This window comes from Neophocaena asiaeorientalis, unplaced genomic scaffold (assembly GCF_003031525.2).
Source record: "Neophocaena asiaeorientalis asiaeorientalis breed wild unplaced genomic scaffold, Neophocaena_asiaeorientalis_V1.1 scaffold184, whole genome shotgun sequence".
In the NCBI taxonomy this organism is placed as follows: domain Eukaryota; kingdom Metazoa; phylum Chordata; class Mammalia; order Artiodactyla; family Phocoenidae; genus Neophocaena; species Neophocaena asiaeorientalis.
The window spans coordinates 2,205,232-2,231,989 of NW_020185325.1; the positions used below are offsets into that span (position 1 = coordinate 2,205,232).

At 34.6% G+C, this 26,758-nt stretch overlaps 1 protein-coding gene and 1 non-coding gene across 3 annotated transcripts in view; both read right to left on the reverse strand.

Moving 5' to 3' along the window:
- Window positions 1-26,758, reverse strand: part of EDIL3 (EGF like and discoidin domains 3) — a 411,746-nt gene that overhangs the window by 259,890 nt on the left and 125,098 nt on the right. For both annotated transcript variants that reach the window (XM_024734369.1, XM_024734368.1), the window contains exon 2: window positions 21,221-21,349. In XM_024734369.1, the coding sequence (XP_024590137.1) occupies window positions 21,221-21,349 (129 nt within the window). The remainder of the gene's footprint in view (window positions 1-21,220; window positions 21,350-26,758) is intronic.
- LOC112392601 (small nucleolar RNA SNORD116) lies at window positions 20,425-20,517 on the reverse strand. The gene has a single exon (XR_003001719.1). It is a non-coding gene; the product is annotated as a small nucleolar RNA SNORD116 (small nucleolar RNA).

Consider the following 26,758-nt stretch of genomic DNA (forward strand, 5'->3'; position numbering starts at 1 on the left):
AAATATACAATTATCTATGTAATTTATTATTTCCATGAGCAAAGCAACAAGAAGTATGTATTCTTGTACTCTCACAACATTTTAGAATGTTTTTATTCAACTGCAGTGATGCAAAAATAACGATGATATGTATGCATGATTATTCATGCCTGCCTAGAGGTTAAATGCTATAAATGTGTGTGTGTGTGTGTGTGTGTGTGTGTATACGTGTGTGTTAGTACTAAAAGAAAGAAGAGAAAATTAACATTTAAAATTTGTGAATTCAGTCATTTAAGTAAGTTGTGGAGCTGTCTCTGGAAGTAGACAGAGACGTATTTAGAAAGAGGTTTTATTAGTTTACATGATCTTTGCTTTATTGTTTGTTGATTTGTTTGTTCTTGGCCAATGGCCCAATGAGGACAAGCTTCAGGACTTAAAAGTTGCTATTACCAACTCCTTTTTTGTGAAAGTATGAAGAGAAGTGTTAGTCTCTCCTGGCCAAAGACTTCAGACAGCATACTATGCGGTCAGTTCTCCACTCTCAGAACTGCAGAATAATTGGGTCACCGTGAGGAGCAGCAATCAATGGATTTGCAGAGAAAATGTTCAGAGAATTACAAAGTCTTCTCTGTTCTATCATTCTTCCACATGCAGTTTGATTCTTGTGCTAGATTTGGAGGACAGCATTTATTTGAATACAGTTAATACTGGGTAGTACATAAAATATAATTATGTATACATGTAGTTAGCCTGTAAGTATGTATTTGTATGTTTACTAGTCTCTTCCGTTAGACTAGGAGTTTCATGAGGGCAGGAATGTGCCTCTTTTGCTCACCCTTATAACTACAGTTTTTATAATAATACCTATAACACTAATAATAATACCTATTATTTTATAATAATACCTATAATAATACCTATATAAGCTCAATAAATATTTGTCAAAAGAAAGAAAGAAAATATGTATAAATATCTAATACAGTCCTCTGTGTTACTCAACAAAATTTAGTCGCTTCATTATGCTACATTACTAGACTTGCCAAAGAGAAAGCCTTAAATGTCATCTATATTTTAGTTATGTAAATTTATATATAATCATATATAATAACTTATATAACTATATAATCATATTTTCTTTCTTGGGGCAGGAGAGAAAAGGAATAATATTTGAAAAGACAATGATTGCTCTAATGACCATTAGAGCATGAAAAAATAAATCTCATGACAAAATAAATCTGTGATTTTAAAGTAACTCAAAAAGCATCAAACTATAGTTTATTAATTAAATACATTCATTAAAATAGAACCACAAAAATGCACTTTCTAAAGTTTAGTAGTAATATAGCTCACATGAGTTTTACAAGCTACTTATACAGTTAATCATGTTAACAGCAATTAATGCATTTGTGGTTTTCTCATTTTGAAAGAGGTACAAATGGGGAAAATAATAAAGAATAAATGAAAGCTTTGGTTTCATTTTTTTCTACTAAGTAAAAAACATATGTAATTTACAAAGTATTCCCAGAGTATTGGGTAGCTGGGAAGTAATATGCCTTAAGCAATAGGCCTATATTCATGCTCCAGCTAGTATTAAAGAGACTTTGGGGACGTAATTAGGACACATTTTGCTACTTAAAGGAAGCACTAAAGATCTTTAGGCTAGGTGATTTAACATTACAAAAGCCTATAATTCAACATTTCTTGTATTTATACAACTGTCCTCAAAAATCCTTTGTTTATTCAATGTGCCCTCCCTCCCTATCCAAATTCACCTCATCATTGTAGACTGAATGCAAGTCTCACCACCCTCATTTCTTTAGTATTTATTTTAGTTTCCTGATTTAGTTGCCTCCAAACATCCCCCACTAGCTTTTTAACTATAACCTAAAGCCAGTTCTAAACAAAATGGCAGTAATATTTTCCAACCTTGTTCCCAAGCTGGACATTATCCGTGCTCCTTCTTTCGAAGGCAGTGGTTATGTTTCAGTTTTGTATAGTGCATATAATTAGTACTGAGTAAATATTTTTGGAAAGCTATCCAGTTTTAGACATGAGAAAATGAAGTCCAGCAAGTGAATTTAATGGCTGTTGTACATTACTGGGAGCCATCTATAAAGAGAATTGGGAATTAAACCTAAGGTAGCCAAAGAAAATTCATGGCCAAATAGAAGAAACTTGTGAAGGATAAAGCAGGTCAGAAGTTAATATAAATGGCTGCTCACATTTATCAATTTCCAATAAAATTAATTCATAATTTTTTGAAAACTTAATACAGGAGAGGAGGGAATAGTTCTGGAAGAAGAAAGCTGTTTAATGTGACAGAAAAGCCATGCAGCTGAGGTTACTTGCTTATCATATGTGAATTTCAGATGGTTAAACACCTATATTGTTCTGTTTCACAGCAACTGACAGAAGGAAGCTAATACCACCAGGCTCATATTCTATGGATTTCTGCTTTATTTATTTGTGGGCAACTGCTCACTTCATCCTCAATTCATTCCCATAAGTCTGGACAAATGAGCTAATCTAAAAAGTAAATCTGTTAAAACCAAAAGAACCAAAAATGAAAAAATAATGGATAAGTCAGCAATACTGGCGCAAATCCCAGAGATAGCATCCATTTAAGGAAACCATGGAATCACTGCACATAAAATGTTAATGTCAGAAGAGATTTTGTGATTAAGGGGTTGGCAAAAAACCCATTGTTATAATGGGTTAAGATTTGCATTAGAAAATAGAAATATATTTATTATATTTATTAAATCAACTAAATTATCAACTCAAAACTCAAAACAAACTGAATTTTGAAGTAAAAATACTTAAACATCTGAATACATATATAAAAATATATGTAACTATAATCAAATATTTATACTATAAATAAAACTAGGATTATATAATATATGATGTTCTTTAACTTGCTTTCATTAATATACTGTACATATTTTCTATCTCAATATTATCAGTGAATATGGACAATAAAAATATTTTATTTTATGGATAAACCATGATTTATTTAACTAAGTCTCTACTGAATGATATTTGGATCGATTCAGTGTTTTTCTCTTAGAAATACTATTTCAATGAATGATCAGACTCCATTTGAACAGCGGTAGAAACATGAAACAAAAATAAATGACCAAATAATTTCATTAAATAAATAAGAGCTCATAATCTTAAACACAATATAAAATGTTCATTTTTTATAAATAAGGCTTTTAAAGGATCCTCTTTTATGCTGTCAGCCTATCTTTAGTAACATGCTTCTTAAATATATTGGACAATATTATATTTGTGACTTCTTCCTATGAAAGTTACCTCCCTTGAAATAGAGTTACTATTAATGGAGATCAAGTAAAAGTTCCAGTGACCGATGCCCAAGCACAAGACACAAGAGACAAAGAAATGGCTGAGCTGTGGGCTTGAGGAGATGCAGCCTTAGGCTAACAGATTTCCCTGCCCATCACCCTCACCCCACTAGGGGGTATGTAGGGCTGTATACTGAATATAATATTCTTATATTAAATAATATAAAACTTCAACGTTTAAGAAAATTAATGGTGACTACTTGAAGACAGAAAATTACCTTATTACAAAATATTGGCATATAATGTGTGTGTGTGTGTGTGTGTGTGTGTGTATGCACACAAGCAAGTATTTAATGATACAGTTATTTCAAACATGACATTTATACCATTTATGATATCTGAGAAGACTTTTAGTAAAATATCATTCCTTTTTCACTACTTATATTCCAAAGAAGAATTCAGAAATTTTATGATGGCTTTGAAATGATGGGTTCCCAAAATACAGATCCACACATCTGGCTTAATTAAAATATCTTTTGAAACTCAAAAGATGAAGGGAAAAAACAGTGGAAGGTGTACCTTGAATAGAGCTGAGATATCTCTGGTGGATCTATCTGTTTCTCTTTGGTCAAGGGGAATTATTTTTTTCATGTAGCTTGAACTCATCCCAAGGACACTAACTATAAGCGATAAAGCACAGTCTCTGCTTGCCTATACAGAGCTCAATTAATCTAATGTGCCACTGACTTATTCAGCGGTGAGTTAATGACTGCTATAGAGGATTTTTTTCCTGCCTGTTAAAATAGAAGCTAAAATTAAATGCTTTCTTTTCAGAATCATTAGGACCTTCTTTAAAAGAAAATAGTGTATCTACATTCAGGTGTTAATCAAATGACATTGACAATGTAATTTCCCTATCTTCAGAATTTGTCTCCCTAGGATGAATTTTTCCTTAATTGGAACATCTTTAAGGAGCTCAACTGATAAAAAAAAATGTGGACAGGTCTAACTTTAAGGCAATGAAATTGAATAAAGGTACAAGGCTATTCAGAGGGGGCCCAAGCCCCATTCTTCTTATCTTGAGGCTATTTTCAAGTTGTGAATGCACACTATTAACTTCTACTTTTCCAAACTGTCAAGAAACAGTCTAGGAAACAGCCTGTTCAGAAAACAGGATGTAAGCGACTTTGCATAGATAAAAGTTTAAATCCAAACTGAAATTAAAGGTCACTTAGTCCAACCTGCCAATCAAAAATCTAAACATTGCTTCAAAACTTCTAGTGGCAGGAAACTCATAATCTCACAAAGAAACACATCATATCACTCTCCTAAAGACAGCGTCTGGAAAACAATGGAATAATGTGGCTTTCTTTGACATAACAGCCATTCAAATATTTGAAGACAACTAACATATTCCCTATAATTCTCTTCTTCACTGAGACAAACATCTCCACTTAATTTCATAATCACGACGTACAACCTGGTCATCATTTTTGTTAACCTCCTCTTGATAAATTCAAATTTGTCAGGGTCTTTTAAAACATAGCAATACGAATGAAATCTTACAGCAACAAGAATTAGATGTCCAGAGGAGATCTAACTAGCACAGAATACAATGGCGTTATTACCTGCCTTCTTCATGCTGCTGAAAGAATTAATTTCCTTTCTCCCCTTCCTCCAGCCTCATCTTATAGACCAATTCCTAGAACACTGGGGGCTACTAATCTTATCTCCTTTCTATCTGAGGGCAAGATTGGGCAGGAAACAAAGAGGGGAAGGGAGACATGAGGTGAAGGTCAAGAGAGAACAGACTGACTTGCAAGCCAGTATCTAAAAGTACCTTAGCAACAGGAAAGATTGCAAAAGTTTGAAACCAAGCAAAGCCCTAAAGGTATTTTTCCAATCTTTCATTTTCTCTCTAGCAAAGAATCTAGTTTGCATATATTTCATATGTAGTTGATTACGTTCACAGACAGGAAAACCAAACATTTGTCTTCATTGAAACAGTTTCCTTAGTGTCCAGGACTAGGTGTCCATCCAGATGGATATAAATATTTTGTGATTTCTCATGGGATTTTCCACATGTCAATTGACATTTCTGTTCATAGGAGGGTCTCCTGAAAACTATTTTTGGAACTTTGCAGTTGCTTCTTTCAGCAATTAATTTCTGGTTATAAATTCTAGGTTAGAAATTAACACTAATTTCAGTCAATAAGCCACACTGAGCCTTTTCCAAATCAACTACCTATTAGACCGAGTCTTATTGAAAACAATCACAATAATTAATGAGTTGAAAAACAGGTTTATCTTGGAGGCAGAAAAAAACATAATGGGAAAAAAAACAACAACAGTACAATTTAATCCTCAAAAGAAAAGCCTGAGGTACTACTTAAAAATTATCACAAATTTTGTTAATAAGAGTTTTGTGTTGTTTTGTTTTTATAATGTTGGTATGCTTCAATTATACATTATAAAAAGAGATTACAGAATCATGTTCCTGGGATGATACTGTTAATAACATTGAAAACTATATTATGGAAATAGTTCAAGAGGATGACTAAAGGCCATATACAGTGTAGACCCAAACCACCTTCCTGTCTGGCTCCTCAGCATCTCTGCAAACACCAAATAATCTAGGTAACCACTAATGCTAATGCTTCCAGAAGGTTCCCATGTTTCTCATCTTTGTGCCTTTTATCATCCTGTATTTTGCTTAAAATGTTCCCACCAAATAATTTTACTGGTGAAGTACACTTCCAACCCAGCCCATCTCAAAAGCTATCTCACCCATCGAATCTGATTCCTAGGAATGGAAGTAACCTTTCCTCCTCTTGATACCTACAGCACTTTGTTCTCCTCTCAGGATGATTATTTTCTGCATTGTGTAATGACAATTGATGTGTGTGTTTTAGAGTCTTTCCCAAATTTATCTCAAGGTCAAGCTCTTTATCTTGGGGGCATAGACAAAGGGGAGGTTAGGTCCTGGGGGTCTGGAACAGCTCCAGAGATGCTCAATAACATTCATTAAATGGAAGATTCTACTGTTCTTTTCTGCTCTGTGATTCCATCTTTATGCAAAGCCACAAAGAGCTTATTGTTGATGTATCACATCTCAGAATCTAATATTAATATGTTGTCATAAATTCCAACTTTGTATTTATTATGCCTTTACAGGATTCCCATTTTGCAAGCTTATGAAGAAAAATCAATTCATAAGTTATTTGCTGTAAGCATAAGAAAAGCTCTATTCCTGAAAGGCCAATTCCTAATTATGCAAACATTACTTACATTACTCATAATTTTCAAATAATAAAACATAGGGTTCTCTTTTTTCCCATAACAAATGAGGTGATTTGTCAAATTATACACTGAAGAAAAGAAAATTTTGAAAAATTAAAAGCTGACAGCTAAATTGACCCAGTTTGCATATTCAAGCACAAGCAGAAAAAATCCTGACATAAAAATAATAGGTCAAGATTTATTGGACATTTCAATAATGTTATTAATGACTGAAATGATGGAAGAATATTCAGGGACTTAGAAACTTGATTTCTGCATGTAACTTTTGAATTGTCTATAAGGTCTATCTATTTTTATTTACTTATTTTATAACTGCTACATAGCTCTTTTATAAGTCAGGAACTATTCTAAGAACCTTACATATACCAATTCACTTAAATTGAACAAAACCTCTTTGAAGTTGGTACTATTATTACCTGGATTTTACAGGTAAGGAACGATGGCATCAAGAGGTTAAGCAACTTGGCCAAAGTAACAGATAGTAAATAGAACAGTCAGAATTTGAATTCAATATGGCTGAGTTCTTGATCACAACATCATGATGCAATTCTTTAGAGAATGTGTTCCTACAGAATGCCAAGAGCATGCTCAGTATGACAACACTGGAATAGAGGTTTTAATACTATTATTATTGTTATTATACCTCCAGGTTCTCTCACTGCTTCAAAGTATCCCTCCCCATATGTGTAACAGGTACACTTTAATTTGGACACAAACACTGGACTGTAGAAAAAGCATGGGACAAAATTTCAGGTTTAATGCCTGTTCTGCCCACCTTTGAGCAGGAATTCATGACCTTGGTATAGTCATCGTGTTTATCACAGAATCCTTTTCCCATTCAACACTGAGATTGGTATTAGCTCAACTGGTTATTTCAAGATTATTGCAAGAATAATGCATACATTAGCCTTTTAATGGACAGAGTACTCTAAAAACACTATTAAAGGGAAAAGGTGAAAGAAAAAATGTCATTGGCATTATGGTGATTGGTAAATTTCATAAATGCCCCACTTCAATGTTCACTACATGATGACCTGATAACCAGAATGTCTTGTTGTGAGGTGAGACTTACCATGGAAGTTTTGGGTCAGGAAATCATTGTGGAGATAATATAGCTCAACCTCCATAGTTGAATAATTAATGGAAGCTGACCTCAGAGCCCAGAGCATGTTGTGTGATGCACCCTGATTTATGCCATTTATGCCATTCAATCAATGACATTGATTGAAATAGAGCTGAGTTGACACAAACAACATGTGTCTTGTTATTGAAAATATTTAGTAGCTACTGAGTTGATGTGTAGCAGTAATGAGTTCTATACTCAATTGCTCTCTATGATTTGGATGAAGCACTTCGGGGTCTGATTTCTCAATTATAATTTTACCACGTAGAGACACTGTGGGGATTTATCAACATACTATGCAAAGAAGGTGCTAATTCTTACTTGAAATTTGCTATATTTTCCCAGGATTAGTACTTAAGAAAATACCCTTATCTGTGGTTCTATCTTTTACTGAGGAACTGAAATTGTGTCCTCCTACTTTATTTTCCAAGCTTTGATGAAAATAAAATAAACAGAAAATATTGATTATTGTCCATTTTAAATCATAGTTCAGTGAATTTTATTCTTTCAGAGGGAAAAATTAAATTCTGAAAAGGATTCTGCCCCAATTCTCTCTCATTATATGACTTATTTAAAAATTATGTGTTGCCACTGTACTTTAAGTAATATGGATTACAGAATTTGCCTTCACATAACTACTTTGATATATGTTGAAAAATAAATTGTCCTAGAGTACAAAGTTACCTTAAGGTGTCACCCAGTTTTCCTATGACTTCAGGCAGGGACTGTGGCCAAATAAGCCTTCACACACAATGACATCTACTTGAAACTCCTTGAGAAAAGTTTCATGCCTTCTATTTCATTGTAGTAACCCTTATGCTTTACTCTAGTAATTCCTTGTAACAAACAGTATGAGCCTAGCACATAGTAGGTGCCAATAAGATTTGTTGATCAATCTAATTTACTAATATTAAAAACTACAGGGGGTTCTAATAGTTTTAAGAAATAAATATCAACCTATCAAAATACAAATTTCAATGAATTCTTAATGCTTCGTCTCTTTCTCTTCATTCATGTAACTAATGCTAAGTGGAAAGAAGAGAGCAAATGTTCCCTCATTCATCCAAAAGCCTTTCACTTTCCATTAGAGTCATATTAATCTTTCCCTCACTTCCTACATTTATCTAACCTTCTTAGGCTCTCCTTACCCAGGCATTCTAAGTCTGTTCCATACTCTAGATGCTCTAGAGCCATTTTTAAGTTTTCTTTGATAAAAGGCCTGCTCCCTCTCTCATTGGTCTTACTTTTATAGAATAGCCTTTTCCTCACAGTTTTTACCCAACTGGACTTTCTATATGCCTATCTATAGTTTGTCATTTTTAAATGATTTATGGCATTATATAATAACTGTTTAAGTGAAAATAAAAGGGGATGCAGTCTTATTTAAAAAACATATTTGATAGGACAACAATCTCTTCTTTTGCTCTCCAAGTATATTTTTCGTCTCTTATTATACAAATCAAATAACTCCAAATGTACATTACTGTGATTAAGTAGATCTAAGCCCATTAAGATTTCTTTTCATTAAAACAACCATCATGATAAACTGTTTACCTTTCCTATACAATACTTATGATAGTAAAGGTTCTCAAATAACTCTTATCCCAACCATTTACTTTTAAGAATTTAGTCTAAGGAGACAATGGTGAATGTACACAAAATTTAGTTAGAAGAGTATGTACCAAAATGATTATAATAGAGGAAATTTGCAAGTAACTTATATGTCTAAAAATAGGGGCTGATACAGATTCCCAATAAACATATAAAAGGATGCTCAACATCACTAATCATTAGAAAAATGCAAATCAAAACTACAACGAGATATCACCTCACACCAGTCAGAATGGCCATCATCAGAAAATCTACAAACAATAAATGCTGGAGAGGGTGTGGAGAAAAGGGAACCCTCTTGCACTGTTGGTGGGAATGTAAATTGATACAGCCACTATGGAGAACAGTATGGAGGTTCCTTAAAAAACTAAAAATAGTACTACCATATGACCCAGCAATCCCACTACTGGGCATATACCCTGAGAAAACCATAATTCAAAAAGAGTCATGTACCAAAATGTTAATTGCAGCTCTATTTACAGTAGCCAGGACATGGAAGCAACCTAAGTTTCCATCATTGGATGAATGGATAAAGAAGATGTGGCACATATACACAATGGAATATTACTCAGCCATAAAAAGAAACGAAATTGAGTTATTTGTAGTGAGGTGGATGGACCTAGAGTCTGTCATACAGAGTGAAGTAAGTCAGAAAGAGAAAAACAAATACATATGGAATCTAAAAAAAAAAATGGTTTTGAAGAACCTAGGGGCAGGACAGGAATGAAGACGCAGATGTAGAGAATGGACTTGAGGACATGGCGGGGGGAAGGGTAAGCTGGGATGAAGTGAGAGAGTGGCATGGACACATATACACTACCAAATGTAAAACAGATAGCTAGCGAGAAGCAGCTGCATGGCACAGGGAGATCAGCTCGGGGCTTTGTGTCCACCTAGAGGGATGGGATAGGGAGGGTGGGAGGGAGACACAAAAGGGAGGAGAAATGGGTATATATGTATATGTATAGCTGATTCATTTTGTTATAAAGCAGAAACTAACACACCATTGTAAAGCAATTATACTCCAATAAAGATGTTAAAAAAAAATAGGGGCTGGCTGAATAAAATGAAGGTAAGTGATGGAATGTTAGCCTGATATTTTAAATAATGTCAGGAAAGAAGTTTTAATGAATTGGAAAGATTTTAATTTCATATCCTAAGTGAAAAAGAATGATCAAAGAATATGCTATATATAGTATGTTTTATGCACACATATGTACGCACATAAACACAAGTAGACAATTTTATATAAACTGTTTACAATAGCAATTTAATTGTATATAATAGCAATTTAAATTGCTATCACTCTTTATATGACTGTATATGGCTATAGATACAGACATAGATAGAACTTTAGGTATAGGTAAATGATACAAAAGATAATGAAAGTATAAATAACCTAGGATTATGATACTTTTTATTTACTTCTTTTATTTTATATTTCCTAAGTTTTCCTCTTTATTACTCTTGTAATGAAGAAAATCAATAATTCTATGTAAAATATAAATTCTTAAATATAGCTGGCTATGTCAAGATAAAAACAATGCACATACTGTTCACTTTTCTTCCTGTTAATGGTATTTAGCAACTCAACCTAAATTATGTTTTCATTTTCTTGTTTCTATTGTAATCATAGGAAGAAGATTTTGTTCATTCTCCAGCAACATATCAATTTCCCTGAAATGATTAGATTTTAACACCTTGTCACAATTGGTTAAAAACAATGTTATTTTTAAATGACTTGCTCTGTTTAGGATACCGTGGGTTGATGGGTACTTAATTCAACTGAAAGGAAACAAACAACAGCTATAATTGTTAAAATCAAGCAATAGATTAATGGTGAAAAATCAATGAAGAAGATAAAACCAAGTAACAGTAGAGAAGGTTTTAAAGATTGTTGGGCATGTTTTCTCTATTTTATAAGTCATTTGCAAGTCTCCTGTAGACCTCTTTTCCACTAAATTGGAAGAGAAAAATTTCCCAGAGTTTAATGCTAAATATGTCATTTAGCCTATCACTTTAAAATAGTACTTTTCATGAATATGCAGAATTGTACATTTTGGTAGTGCCACAAACAATTTCATGCCACTCCATTTGGAATCTGAATAAAAGGAAAAATTAATGTCACTTTGCATTTTCACTTTTCTAATTCTTCAATGTATTTCCCAAAATAAACAGAAAATAATCAAGGTTTTCCTTTTAAAAGAGTTTTTACTTTTTCCTCCCTTATAAAAAATAGAGGATTTTTTTGATAAAAATCAGTGTTACTAAAATTTTTGTATTCATAGCTAGTAACATAAAAATAAATATCCACAAATATATCTATATGTTTACCAACTTTTTGCACTGCCAATAAAAACTGTTAAAAAATTGAATAAAAAGAAAAGCAACTAACATTCTATGGTAAATTATAAAACTGGCTATAAATTCTTCCCTTCTTGCATCCTCGCCTTTGCAACATGAAGTGGCAAATCTTCCCATCAAAACTGTAGTTAGCTAATGTGACACAGGCTGAGGTTTGATAAGTGCTTGTAATTGTGATTTGATCTTTCTCACTGCTCTTGGGACCTTCCCACAACCACTATGTAAGGAAGCTTGATCTATCAGAGACAAGCCATACTAGCCAAGCCATCTTCAACTATCCAGTACCAGTGAACCAGAATACCACTTAAGTGACTTACAGAATTTTGAGATGAATTGTTGTTTAAAGCCTCTAAATTTGTGATTTGTTAAGCAGAAAAAGCTTAATGATACACATCTACTATCCCTTCATTCACGAAGTATTTATTCCGGTTTAAATGGTATACAACAAAAAAGAATTAATTTGTTACATTAATTTGTTGTCTTTTCCTGAAAATAAAAGCCTTACCACAAATTGGCACTCATCTTTTGACTGGGCAAGAGAGGATTTCTGTACTTGATATTTTCTGAAGTCCTTTGATATTATACATGTGTTTTCTGAGGTTAGTATATAAATGTTAGGGCTTGGAATTGCAAGCTAACAAACTCTGATTATTATTATTAACAGTAAATTAGAACCACTTTAAAATTAATAAGCTGGTTTATAAGCTATGTTATAGAAATTTAAATATATATAAAACAAAATTATTTTTCTATAATATATGCAAAATAAATGGCAAAACATTTCTCTTAAATTATTAATTCTGTCATTTAAATGTACAATTCTATTTGTAAGAACACATATTTAATCATTTTTATTAACAAAAAAGTAAGTAAACATAACTCTGAAAATAAATGCCTTTGACTCTTATTGACTGAGAAATTTCTAAGCTATCATCCATGGCTAGCAGCTTTTGAGAAACTATTTTAGTGTATGCAGAATAGCTCTCATTATAATTTCTAGAAATATGGATTCAATCATGAGCTATCTTTCTTTAGTCCAATAAGTAATCTTAAGGGGAAAAAAAAAACCTGACAATTACTCATAATTTCATCTAATATATGAATAATTTCACTGAAATTTACCAAATCTCTCATTTGGTAACCAAAGTTCAGAAATCTAAAAGTAGCCTCACTCTACCCAAGAGATCTACTTAAAACTTATCAATATTCTGATATTTCATGCTCATTAAGAAGTCTTTTAGAAAGACTCAGCCTCTACTACAATACTTGAAATTCTGTCACTGGTCATCTTCTAAAAGATAAACATGAATATGGTTATTCATGGTGCAAGACGTACAGTGGAAATTGGTGTGTATTTTTTTTTTAGTTTTTACGAGATACTTCGTGTTTCTGGGGCAAATGTAACCAATTTCTCATAATGAAATGGAAGCAGAAGGATATTTAGAAAAAACCTGATTAGAAGCCAATGAAATGACAGACAGGATAAGGAGGAAGAACTAGAAATGAAATTATATGCTTTGTTTCCCTGTACTGAACTACTCTCAGAAACACAGGTACTTTGAATTCTTTCTAAAAGTGATGATGGATTTTAAATTACTACAAAATTCCAATGTTTATGTCCTCTGTTGTCAGAATGATAGTTTTAATAGGTTAAGCATATGCTAAATATCATTAAAATATCTATATGAGTCATCTGATTTAGTTTATTCTTAGTAAAACAGAAGCTTAGGTTTTATATCATATTTCTGAATCATAATGTCATTATAGTTCTATTTTAAAGGAAAACCCCCCTTGGCCCAAATCCCTCTTTAGTTACTGTCCTCATCTGCCATCTGTATGCAGTGAAGGTATCTCAGCTCTTCTCTCTGTTAGAACATCAACCTTTCAGTCTTTCCTAATAGTCCTATACAAAAATAACCTCCTTTTATTCTACCTCACACTTGTCTTCATTTTTTTTTATTTATTTTTTTTGCGGTACGCGGGCCTCTCTCTGTTGTGGCCTCTCCCGTTGTGGAGCACAGACTCCAGACGCGCAGGCTCAGCGGCCATGGCTCACGGGCCCAGCCGCTCCCCGGCACGTGGGATCTTCCCGGACCGGGGCACGAACCCGTGTCCCCGGCAGGCGGACTCTCAACCACTGCGCCACCAGGGAAGCCCTTGTCTTTATTTTTTTAATAGAGCTTACCATGATAAGTGTAGTGGTTTACTGTCTAGTTCCCCTTTTGACTAGAAGATTTGTGAAGGCAAAGCCTCTTTTTTAATGGTCATATCCTCACTGCCAGGAAGAGTGTCTAACACATAGTATGTGCTCGCTAAATATTTGATGGATGGGCAAATACATGAATAAATTGATGAATGTTTGTTATAGTTATTTTTAAAAATTAAAGACTACTTTTTTACAGCAGTTTTAGATTCACAGCAAAATAGAGGAAGGTAAAGAGATTTCCCATATGGTCTCTGACGCCGCACAAGCACCTCTCCCATCATCACCACTCCCCACCAAAATGGTACATTTGCTACAACTGATGAACGTACATTTACCCATCATAATCATCCAAAGTCTATAGGTTGCATTAGGGCTTACTCGGTGTTGTACATTGCATGGGTTTGGACAAGTGCATAGTAACATGTATCCAATGTTACAGTATCATACAGAGTATTTTCATTGCCCTAAAATCTTTGGTATATTGCTATTCATCCCTACCACCCTGCCCCAGCATCCACTGATCTTTTTACCGTCCCCAGTTCTGCCTTTCCCAGAAGGTCATCTATGATTCATACAGTATGTAGTCTTTTCAAACTGGCTGTTTCACTTAGTCATATGCATTTAAGCTTCCTCCATGTCTGTTCATGATTTAATAGTTCATTTTTTAAAGAGCTGAATAATACTCCATTGTCTGGATATACCACAATTTATGTATTCACAAACTGAAGGACATCTTGGTGGCTTCCAAGTTTTGTCAGTTACAGATAAAACTGTTATAAGCATCCGTGTGCATGTTTTTGCGTGGACATAAGTTTCCAACTTCTTTTGGTAAATACCAAGGAGCATGATAGCTGGATCACATGGTAGGAGTATGTTTTGCTTTGTAAGAAACTGCCAAACGATTTTCCAAAATGGCTGCACCATTTTTGCATTCTCATCGGCAATGAATGAGAGTTTCTACTGCTCTAGATGCTTTCCAGCTTTTGGTGTTGTCAGTGTTCTAGATTTTGGTCATTCTGATAGGTGTGTAGTAGTATCTCATTGTTTTAATTTGCATTTCCCTGATGACACTTGGTGTGGAACATCTTTTCATATGCTTATCTGCCATCTGTATGTCTTCTTTGGTGAGGTGTTTTTTAAGGCTTTTGGCTCATTTTTTAAATCAAACTGCTTGCTTTCTTATTGTTGAGTTTTAAGAGTTCTTTGTATATTTTCGAGAACAGCCAAGATTTTTTTTGGAGAACAGCTATGTTTTTTCCAAATATACTCTCCCAGTTTGTGGCTTACCTTCTCATTCTCTTGACACTGTCTTTCACAGAGCAGAAGTTTGATAAAGCCCAGCTTATCAATTCTTTCTTTCATGGATTATGTCTTTGGTGTTGTATTAGAAAAGTTATCTTCATACTCAAAGTCTTCTAGATTCTCTCTCATGTTATTTCCTAGGGGTTTTATAGTTTCGCACTTTACCTTTAGGTCTATGATCCATTTTTTTAAAATTGAAGTATAGTTGATTTATAATGCTGAGTTAATTTCTGCTGTACAGCAAAGTGATTCAGTTATACATATTATATACACACATATACATACACACACACACATATTTGGTCCATTTTGAATTAACTTTCTGTGAAGGACATCTATGTCTATATTCATTTTTTTGCATGTGAATGTCCAGTTGTTCCAGCACCATTTGTAGAGAAGACTCCCTTTGCTCCATTGTATTGCCTTTGTTCCTTTGTCAATGACCAGTTGACTATATTAATATATATCTATTTCTGAACCCTTCATTCTGTTCCATTGATCTATTTGTCTATTGTTTCTTGATACTACACTGTCTTGAGTACTATAGCATTACAGTAAGTCTTGAAGTCAGGTATTATCATTCCTCCAACTTTGCTCTTCTCCTCTAATATTCTGCTGGCTATTCTGCATCTCTTGCCTCTCCATATAAGCTCTTGAATCAGTTTGTTGATACGTACAAAATAACTTCTTGAGATGTTGATTGGGATTGCTTGAATCTATAGATCAATTTGGGAAAAACTGACGTCTTGACAATACTAAGTCTCCCTATCCATGAACACAAATACCTCTCCATTTCTTTAGTTCTTCTTTGATTTCATTCATCAGAGTTTTAAATATCTAATTATTTAATTTTTGTGGGTGCTAGCTTAATTATACTATGCTTTTTAATTTCAAATTCCACTTGTTCATTGCTGTTATATAGGAAGATGATTTACTTTTGTATATTAACCTTGCATCCTGCAACTTTGCTATAGGTCCTCATTAGTTCCAGGAGGATTTTTTTTTGTTGACTCTAGGATTTTCTAAATGATTATGTCATCTGTGAACAAAGACAGCTTTATTTCTTTCTTTCCAATCTGTATACTTTTATTTCCTTTACTTGTCTTATTGCATTACATAGCACTTCCAGTACAATATTAAAACGGAGTGGTGAGAGGGGCCATCCTTGCCTTGTTTCTGATCTTAGTGGGAAAGCTTTGAATTTCTCATCATTAAGTATGATGGTAGCTGTAGGTTTTTTATAGATGTTCTTTATCAAGTTGAGGAAGTTTCCCTGTATTCCTAGCTACTTTTTAAAAAATTTCCTCTAAATCTTCCATGTGCCACAACCTAGCTCTTTCCTCACAACTCCAGCAAAATTGATCTTGGCAAGATCATCCGTAAGTCACATGTAATCAATGTAAGTGTTTACCTTGGTCAACTTCTCCACAGTATTTGACATTGCTGACCACCCATTCCTGTCTACCCTTAACTTTTGGGGCACAATGCTTTCCTGGTTTCTCTTCTATCTCCCTAACTACTCCTTCTCAGTCTTCTTTATAGCTTTTACTTTCTCTACCTATTGCTTAATTATTGATGAACCTCTCATCAGTTTCCATTTCTTGCTCCTCTCTTCTTTTCACAAGTCATTCTGCTTCTGGACAGATTCATACAGTCCCTGAGCTTAAATCACTGTCTATATAATTATGACTTCCCAATCTATGCCGGACTTGTTTACGAATGTCTAGCAGATTCCTCAAATTCAGTATGTGAAATACGCAACTCATTTTCTGCCTTCCAATCCAGTGTATCCTCAATTTTCAGTGTCTCAGTAAATGGCTCCAAGTTGCTCAGGCCAGAAATTTGAGATGTTTCTTCTTTACTCGTCCCTTTATGCAAACCCCTTTTATCCAGTAACCCCATAAGTCATGAAAATTTATCTGTTGTATCCTTTAAATATTTATTGACTCCTCTCCATCCTCTTTGTTACTACACTGACCCAGGCTAAGATCATCAAGTCTGACCTGGTCTCTGCAGTAGACTACAAATTGTCCCCTGCCATACTCTGCTCTAATTTTTTCCCCATATTTCAGTGACAGTGATCTTCTAAAAGTACAAATCCTCTCCATCACTCTTAGAACGAAGTCCAAATTCCACAAAGCACCATGCAACCCTGCAGGATCTGCCACCATCACCAACTCCAGACTCATTAATGGCCATCATGTCTCTCCACTTTTAAGCCACAGTAAATTTCTTTCAGTTCATGGAATTATGACTTTTCTTATATCCTGGTTTTCCTAAAAATTATTTCCTCTGTCTGGAATACTTTTAGCCTTCTGCCTGGTAGATTAAAATTATTTTTTAGAATTATGTCAAAATATTATTTTTTTCAGGTAGGCATGCATTCTTTGACACCTAGCTTAAAAGAGGACACCTGCTTTATATTCTAATGGCTCTATCTACTTCTCCTATTACAATACCCATCATATTTATCTACTTATTTATCTGCTTTCCTAGATAAACAGTAATTCCTGTAATTTTTTTTACCAATGCGTCTCTACCATTAGGTAACTACTACTTAGTCAGTGCTAAATAAATATTTGTTTAAGAATAAATGAAAACTAAGATTTTATTTTTTTTAAGTCAATCACTTACTCTGTCCTCTTTGGTTGCATTAATATACTATGCAATTGAGTTTTAAAATATATATTTGTTATTAGTTTACAGAAATACTCTGATAGCATACAGAGGAGAATTATACCATGGAACTTGGACAATTTAATAATTCCCAAGGTTTCCATATATGAATGCTAGAATGTTCACTAGTAATAGAAATTTTTCTATGAAATAAATGTGTCAACATTTGGCTCCAAACTGCACAGTGCCATTCAAGAATGTGAGCAAGTAACTGGGGAGTAATTAGGGTCTTAACCACATGGTGCTTATCTACCAGTCCCCTGGAGAAGGTTGCACTGTCCACTGCATGTCTATGCAAACACTGGTAAATCTGGCTGATGTCTTCAAATCAGAGGATGCTAACTAGGCTATTTTCTTTCCCTTTGCTCATAGAGATGCTTTCCTATTGCCTTTTGTGGATATCAGAAGTGAGTTTTCATAACTCTAAGAGGCTGAGAACATCACGGTCTGTAGATATGTCTGTATAAGGGGGATGTGTGTGTGTGCTGGGTGGGTAGACAAAGAGACAGGGAGTGATAGAGAGATATAAAGTATGGATATTGGAGTACACAGCCAGATCAAGAATTAAGTACAAAGAAGAGCAATGCTGCCTAGTGAATGAAGTTCACAAATCTGAGCAAGTTAATTTCTCCAAACTTCCACAGGTAGCATAGGAATGTAAGTGATGTGAGGATTGGTCACAAAGGGAGTAAAGTGTTTTGTGCTTACCTGACACTAGATGCTTTGAGAGGGAAGAGTAAAAGTCCAAAAATGGATGAGGCTCTCTTTGAAATAAGTAGCATCAAGAACTTATAATAAGGCTACTGCAAATTAATGAAGTTTGAGGTAAAATCAAGAATCAACTTTTATCTCTGAGAGTAGCATATGTTTGAAATTCCCCTCTCCAAATGCACTACAATAGAGTATATTTTTGATTGTAGTATAGAGTAATAATAATTTTTAAAGTTAGATCAAAATGCAAGTTTTAATAAGGTGATTTAGAACTTCGTATAATCACAAAATATATATGGTTCAAAAGGCTAGCAGCATATATCTTTGCAAGGATTAATGTTAAAGTAAAAATACAGCAATGGTGACAGTTCAACTCTTTTGTCTTTTATGATATCACATCAAAATACCTATAGCTTTTGAGGTTTTTCTGGTATAAAATTCTAGCATTACACTCTGCTCTTCTGCACTGGTGCTACCCAACAGCAGGGAAACAACAACAGCAATGTCCCAGAAATATTCCAGAAAAGTGGTAGATTTTTTTAAATTAAAAAGGCAGGATTGTCTTTAATGATCTAATGTTCATATATTTTGTACCAATAATTAGTTTTAAAGACACGAAGAAAACAAGGTAGGCTAGATATTAAAGGCATTGCTATTAAGTATTTTTATTCAATAAATACTTAGTATTCCCTGATTATATGCAAGAGTTAACAAAGAGGTAGAAGAAATGTGAGGTGTTTTAATAACAGAGAATAATGAATCTAAGTAAAACTTAATTCTATAAGCATTTGATTTCTCAAAGTCTCATTGAACTAAGAGGAATATGGCAGTACGTTTAGTTTTTAAAGTGTTGCAGCCTATAGTATCATTCTTCTGATAAAATGACAAATGTTGAATTAATGTTTAAAAATATGGCCTGAAGTATTCAAGTACTTACTTCAAAATTCTATAAATATACTGGTTTCTTAATTATTTAAACACATTTGCCTCTTCAGTTCCAGATTTGGCTCTTACAAAGTAGCAACAAAAACATTATATACTGCAAATCTAAGGCACTGCCGATTTGGGGTCAGTGGGCTTAAAATATAACTCTTTTTTATGCTATTATATATTCCTGTTGGGAATATTTATCATTCTAATTTTCTTCAGAGATATAGACTTTTGTGAGGATAGCATTCTCATATTAAATTCTGAAACTCACTGTACATATTTGGAGACTTGGTCAAAGTGGTTACAACAGTTTTATTTCTATGGCACTGAATCAAATCCCCTAAAATAACAGCAAGTTAATAAAAGCCTTAAAAGAGAATTGTCTTTGAAATGAATCAAATGAACATAGTACTTTTCAGCAATAATATAATTAACTTTTTCGAGTGTAATACATTCATACCAATGTAACATAAAAATACAAGTAAAACACATTTAAAAAATAAAGCACACTAAAATGCAATTAATAGTGGCCAAAAATGGCTGGTTAGTGGTTTTACTTAATTATTCTTTCATTCATTCAACCAAGTTATTAGGTATTGGGCTCCTACTACACATAAAGGAACTAGTTAGGTGCATTAGATACAATGGTGAGTAACTCACACTGATCCCTTCCTGTAGACAGAACTACTTTTCTTCTTCAAAACTATTTTTGAAAAGCTATGGACATCTCTGACTTTTCCAAGGTTAATGCTGGCTGACTGAATTTTAATCCAATACATGTTTGGTTTCCCTATATCGAACAGATATAGTTCACTTTTTTCTTCTTTTACTGACATGAAAAAATTTTTCTTCCAACTTAACCATGGTATTACTTTTTTTTTTTTTTTTTTTTTTTTTTTTTTTATTAACGTGCTGGACCTCAGACTCGATGAGGAGACGGTAGAGTGTTCTCACTCATTTTGTTCAGATTTTCCAAGGAATGCATACAAGGGTGTCATCATCGATCGGTATTACTTTTAATCAGAGAAAAAATCTCTATACAAATTTATGTAGTGCTAAATTATTTAAAGTACCGATATCTGCTTAATGGAGAACTATTTGGAAATTATGGAAGCCACCCTGAATCCACAACTATACATGGCAATGAAGTACTTCACAGATGAAAAACATTTTGAAATGTGATCACTGACTAATATTTGCCAAGCGTGTTTTTGAGACTTTGAAGAACAATGCAGCTAGAATATTTTTTCTTTCATCATGTATTTATAGTCTTAGAAAAGTAATGATTAGAACAGCTACAAAATACTGATGAATATTTTCAATCACTAAAATAAGTTCTATTTTATTCAGAGTGACTATCTAACTTGAATAAATTGACTTGGGAATTGCTTTCCAGTGAAAATAAAATTTAAATATATATTAATATTAGAAAAATAAATTTACTATATTCAAGTAGTACATGTAGTGCCTTTAAAGTATAATGTTAATCACTAAAATATATTTTTAAATTTTTTGAGAGCACTATGAATAAAAATATACTTTAAATATAAAATAAAAATGTTAAAATTAAGAGGCCTACAGAGAAGTAAACTAATTAGCAACACGTAAGAATCTTATACAGAGTACCCATAATGCACTGACAGCCAAATTTGTCGGTCACTCATGAAAACAAAGAGGATAACTATTGAAATGCTTAAATCTTACACTTACCAACCTCCACAACACTAGAACAATTGGGATCTGTGAAGCCATCTGGGCACTCGCAGGAAAAGGAATCATCAGACAATCCTGACACACAGATACCTCCATTTTCACATGGATTGCGATCACAAATATCACCTGAGGAACAAAGAAACAGATATTGACTTTTCTTGTCTTAGGCAGTGAACTGTCCTATTTCACATACCCCACTCTTCCTTTGGTAAAGTCACCATACGATTTAGATTTACAGGCAAGGTAGGCAAGACCCATTTGAAACCATGTGCTTCTAAGAGAGATGGTATGTAACATGGTAACAATTAAATTTTACGATGCAAACACTGCATGTTGAATTGCATACTAAAAGTGATTAACTCAGGTTGGGTCCCTTCATTATATGTAAATGAAATATTGTCTAATTTGTTAAAGAAGATTAACTGAAATATCTTTGGTTGACTGGTTTATTAATTATTCCAATAAATAACCTATCTATATCCACACGCTTTGCTCTGTAACTTTGCAATTTCTCTCGATAAAGGGGTGGGGTTTATTTCTTGATCCCTAGAGTCTGGGCTTGTCCATGTGACTTGCTTTGGCCAATAGGATGTTAGGAGACCTGAAGTCAGCTGAGGTTTGAAAAACCACTTGAATATTTCTGCTTCCTCTCTTAGAACCCTGCAACTGCCCTGAGAATAAAATCTCTCTCTTGCTTGAGAGAGTTGAGAGAAACATGGGAGGAAAGAGAAATAAGTTGTGCGGTAACCAAAACCTAAAATATGTGGCCTTGGTTTTGATACTGGTGGCAGATGGAATCCGGAAAGGCACTGAAAGAATGGCTACAGGAGGCTAGAAAAAGAGCTCTCCCTGCTATATAGAGAGAAGCAGTTGGTAAAACTATCACCTGAGGATACTTGGGTGATAGAAAATGTACCTAATAAACTTCTGTATATGAGTAATAAGATTTGTAGTCAGAATGTTAAAGGGTCACTTGACTCTTAATAGCTGTATCTGATAAGGCACTACAAGAAAGAGACATGCTAAATAAAGAACTGATGATTTTGAAAGTAAAGAAAAGGAATAGAGAGGCACCAGGACTTGTGATAGAAAATAATTTCTCAACTTCAGCCTCTCAAACCAGTGAAAGATCAAATCCAGAGCTTTGTCAGAAAGATGGCCTCAACATAAATATAAAATGAAGGATGTAGCTACAAGACCTTTGTGAAAACATTTCATATAATTCAGGTGTAGCCTGAAAGAATCTCTCAGCTAAATAAAAAAGGATTTCTAGAAATCTTAAGGGTGTTATCCCTGAGTAACCTTAAAATACACAAAGTAGCACAAAGTAGATTAAGTCTGGAGTGAAAAACAGGGATCAGAGAGTAACGGGCATGCCTTTATTTATTTATTTTTTAACAACTTTACTGGAGTATAATTGCTTTACAAAGTTGTGTTAGTTTCTGCTGTATAACAAAGTGAATCAGCTATATGTATACATATATCCCCATTTCCCCTCCCTCTTGCACCTCTCTACCACCCTCACTCGCCAACCCTCTAGGTGGTCACAAAGCACCAAGCTGATCTCCCTGTGCTATGCAGCTGCTTCCCACTACCTATCTATTTTACATTTGGTAGTGTATATATGTCAATGCCACTCTCTCATTTTGTCCCAGCTTCCCCTTCCCCTTCCCATGTCCTCAAGTCCATTCTCTATGTCTGCGTCTTTATAAATGTCCTGTCTCTAGGCTCACCAGAACCTTTTTTTTTTGATTCCATATATATGTGTTAGCATACAGTATTTTTCTCTTTCTGACTTACTTCACCCTGTATGACAGACTCTAGGTTCAACCACCTCACTACAAATAACAACGTGTAGATGTATTTTTGATGTATTTGTGGGGAGAAGTTCATCTCCAGGTCTTACTCCTCCACCATCTTGAAGGTCCCCCCACAGATTGCTTTATTGCACAAAGAGGATGTGAATCAGATTTAGAAAAGCCCATATAGTTTCTAAGAGAGCTTTATAGGTGAAGGTGCCACCTCCTGGATTAAAAGGGAATGAGGCTTTTCAAAATTTCAAAAAGCAGTGAGGTCCCAACTTCCTTACTGCTTGGTATTTCTTAGGAACTTTATTCCCTTATAGGAGCTTTCCCATGAATTATTTCACCTCTTTTCCAGAGTAATTGCTTTAAAATTTTAGAAAAATGAAAATGGAGGTTAAGATATTTGCTAAATTTATAAAACAAGTCTTTAACTATATTAACATGATAGAGAAAAATACTACATTAGCACTGGAGCATATATTAGAAAATGGAGTCATGAAATAAGTGAATAAATGAATGAATGAATATTTTTTTTAATACTATAGAATTTAGCATGACTGGACCCTGGAGTATTTGATTGCCAATGGCTGAGAAAGTATATCTATGTCAGATCAGGGAAGATTAAAAAGTGGCATCATAATTTGTAAGATGAGGAGCCAATGAATGTTTTTAACATATATTTTAAAGTTTGACATGGTCAGATCTATTTTAAGAAGACTATCCTGGCAGAATTCTATAGAGTGCCTTTGAAAGTAGAGGTTGATGACTGGTAAAGATATTTCAATAGACTCTGTGTCTATCTCTTTATATATTTAGCTAGTGAGCCATTCAACCATCCCTCCGTTTGTCCATGCATTTGTCCAGCCATCCATCTATTCCTTGAGCACCCATTTTATGATAGGTACTGAGGTAAGTGCTAGCCATAAAGAATTAAGACAGTCCTTACAATCAATAAGTACAGAGCCCACTATGGGAGATTAAAAAAATGGGAATGATTACAGCACATAGTAATAAGAGCTGTGATTAGTATACATGATCCAAATCTTAGGACCACAGGAGACTTCTATACAGATGCAGTGCTGTTAGGTGATGCAGAAGAGGAAGCGGGTATATGCCCAACATTCCAGGCAAAGAAAATAACGTATACAAAGGAAAAAGATCATGGCTTATTCCAGGAACTTCAAGTAGGCCACTATAATTAAAGCATAGACATCTATGATGAGTAGAGAGAAATGAGCTCAGAAGGGTAAAGGCTCTGTATGCTGTACAAAAAATTCTGAAGTTTATCTGTAAGCATTGGAAAATCATAAAAGGACTTTACATATGGGAAAGTATATTATCACATTTGTGTTCTGGAATGATGACTCAGGCAGCATTGCGTTGAATCAAATGGAGTGGTCTAGGCTGATGGCAGAAGGACTAAGCATTAATCTTTTGAAGTTCCAGCAAAAAGTAATGAGGATTTTCTTAATCTTCTTTAGAGATAGCTGTGGACAGGGGAAGCAATGCAGGCACCATTTAAACCCAATCCAGTTAATAAATACTAGGTAATAAAATAGGAAATGAAAGTCCTTCCAGATCACTACCCCCCATTAGAAACAAGGCATTATTGTTGAGATTTTCTAGAAAGAGCCAATTACCGGTTTAAAAGTGTGATCCTGCCACTCTGCCTTTGGTGTGAGCAAAGTAGCACAATTTTGTACAGTCAAATTAACAACACTGCCATCTTCTAACTCTGTTCATTGTATGAAGATCAGTACTAACACTCAAACTTTATTTGATAAGATGTCAGTCATATTTCTGGTACTGTGCCTACTACAAAAAGAGGAGTTCTACATTCCCCAGACCAGGATCTGTTGTTGTAGTAATTGCAACAGATCAAGTAACATTGTAGGTGTTTATACTGATTTATTCACACTGACAGAAGCAATCTCTACAGGAGAAAGGCAAGGGATGAACAGTATCTTAGAGGTTCTGGAGAATATAGACTATATATATTTATCCAAAATCAAGATCTCTCATTCTGATCCCTCTCACTCCTACTGTCAGGTTCCTGCAAAGTTTATTAACTGATGTGAGCTTACCCAAGGTCACATGAGGCCACAATGTCTGGTCCCTTTGCTTATCCCATCATCACGGGGAGTTTCGGTGTCCTAAGAAAACTTTCTTGGTACTTGTGCTACCCTTTCTGGTATTAATACTTTATCGGTTTTCTACCATGTATGTGTGGCAGTCATATGATGCTTCTGTGGTCAAAATGAGACAGGACAATCTGTTCACCTCTCATTATATCTCGTAGATGCCAGCTGCTGTTCAGCTGACCTGTTTTCTCTCTTGTCCTCATACATTTTTTTCCTTCTTTTTGCTTACTGCTTATTTCTAAGAAATTAATACTTGTGAAAACTCATATTTTAACCCCAGTATTGATATTTACTCAGTGTCTTTTTGAAACATAGAAAAGAGGTAATAGGTATGACCAAAATGTACCAGGTAGAATCAAGATGACACTGTGACCAAACTGATGTGGGGTTGAGGGAGAGCAAAAAATCTGGGTTGATTTCTAGAGCTCCTGTCTGTATGACTACGAGGCCATCTTTCATAAGTAAATATAATGGGGTTAGTGTCAAAGGAATTATTGTGTTTGAGAAGTCTGTGGAATATTCAAAATGAAAATGTCTCATAAAGCTATTGAATAGGCAGATAAGCAGTCGGAGAGCTTTTGCTAAAACAGGGATTGTTAAGTACGGACATGAATACTGTATTCCAGTGACAGTCATTAGAGGGAGGGCAGAGGAGAGGAGTGGAGCAGAGAGGAAAGGAGAGGGGAGGAGAGGTCCTTGGGCACACTAACAAATAAGTGAGAAAAAAGAAGGAAGACTCTTCAAGAGAGAAAAAGGAGGAAAATAGTGATAGGTCCTATCCACTACCATATGAATATCCAGTTTATTCACTTAGGGTCTATTATGTCAAGGTCTGCCTGAGATTAAAGGCTCCCACATGTACCTGTGATAGATGGACAATGTCAGCAAAAAACAAAGTTTTGATGGGCACAACAGAGCCCATCAAATATAATTAGGGTTATTAGAGGCTGTGCTATATATCTGTTTCCCCACACCTAATTATCAATAGCACCCTTTTGTCAGTTGGGTTCTCCACAAAGACAAAGAGTACATCAAGTTTATTGAGAAGTAATGCCTAGGAAAGATAAAATGGAGAGGAAGCAGAAAAGGGCAGGAAAAGCCTTCATCTTGTGATGCAGATCTGACATCTGTGAAAAGGGTGGAGGGCGGTTATTGAACGAGGATTGAGCAGGGGAGCCTCAGTCCATAGTGCAGACTTGACAAAGTCTTAGCCAATCTACCAGGGAGCTCCAGAGCAAAGATTACACTTTGGAGGAATCCCCCAAGGGCAGAAATGACCAGGCACTATTGCCCTTCCTGTGTTCAATCATTGGCTGGAGGAGGCTCAAGGCTCAATCATAAGGCTCAAGTGGGATCAGGAAAGTGCTAGAGAAGAAGGTCACTGGAAGCTAATTACATTCTTTGCAGCCAAACAGCTTGTTCTTTCTTGAAAGGATATTGGAGCCATGCACCTCCACTGGTACCATAGTCCCCTTTCACTCTCAAAACTGTCCTGGTTTGGATAAGTTACATAGTTACTTTTGTCAAAACCATCATATCTTAGCCTGCTTTTTTTCTCTCTACACCCACTACCTCAGTGGGTGGTACAA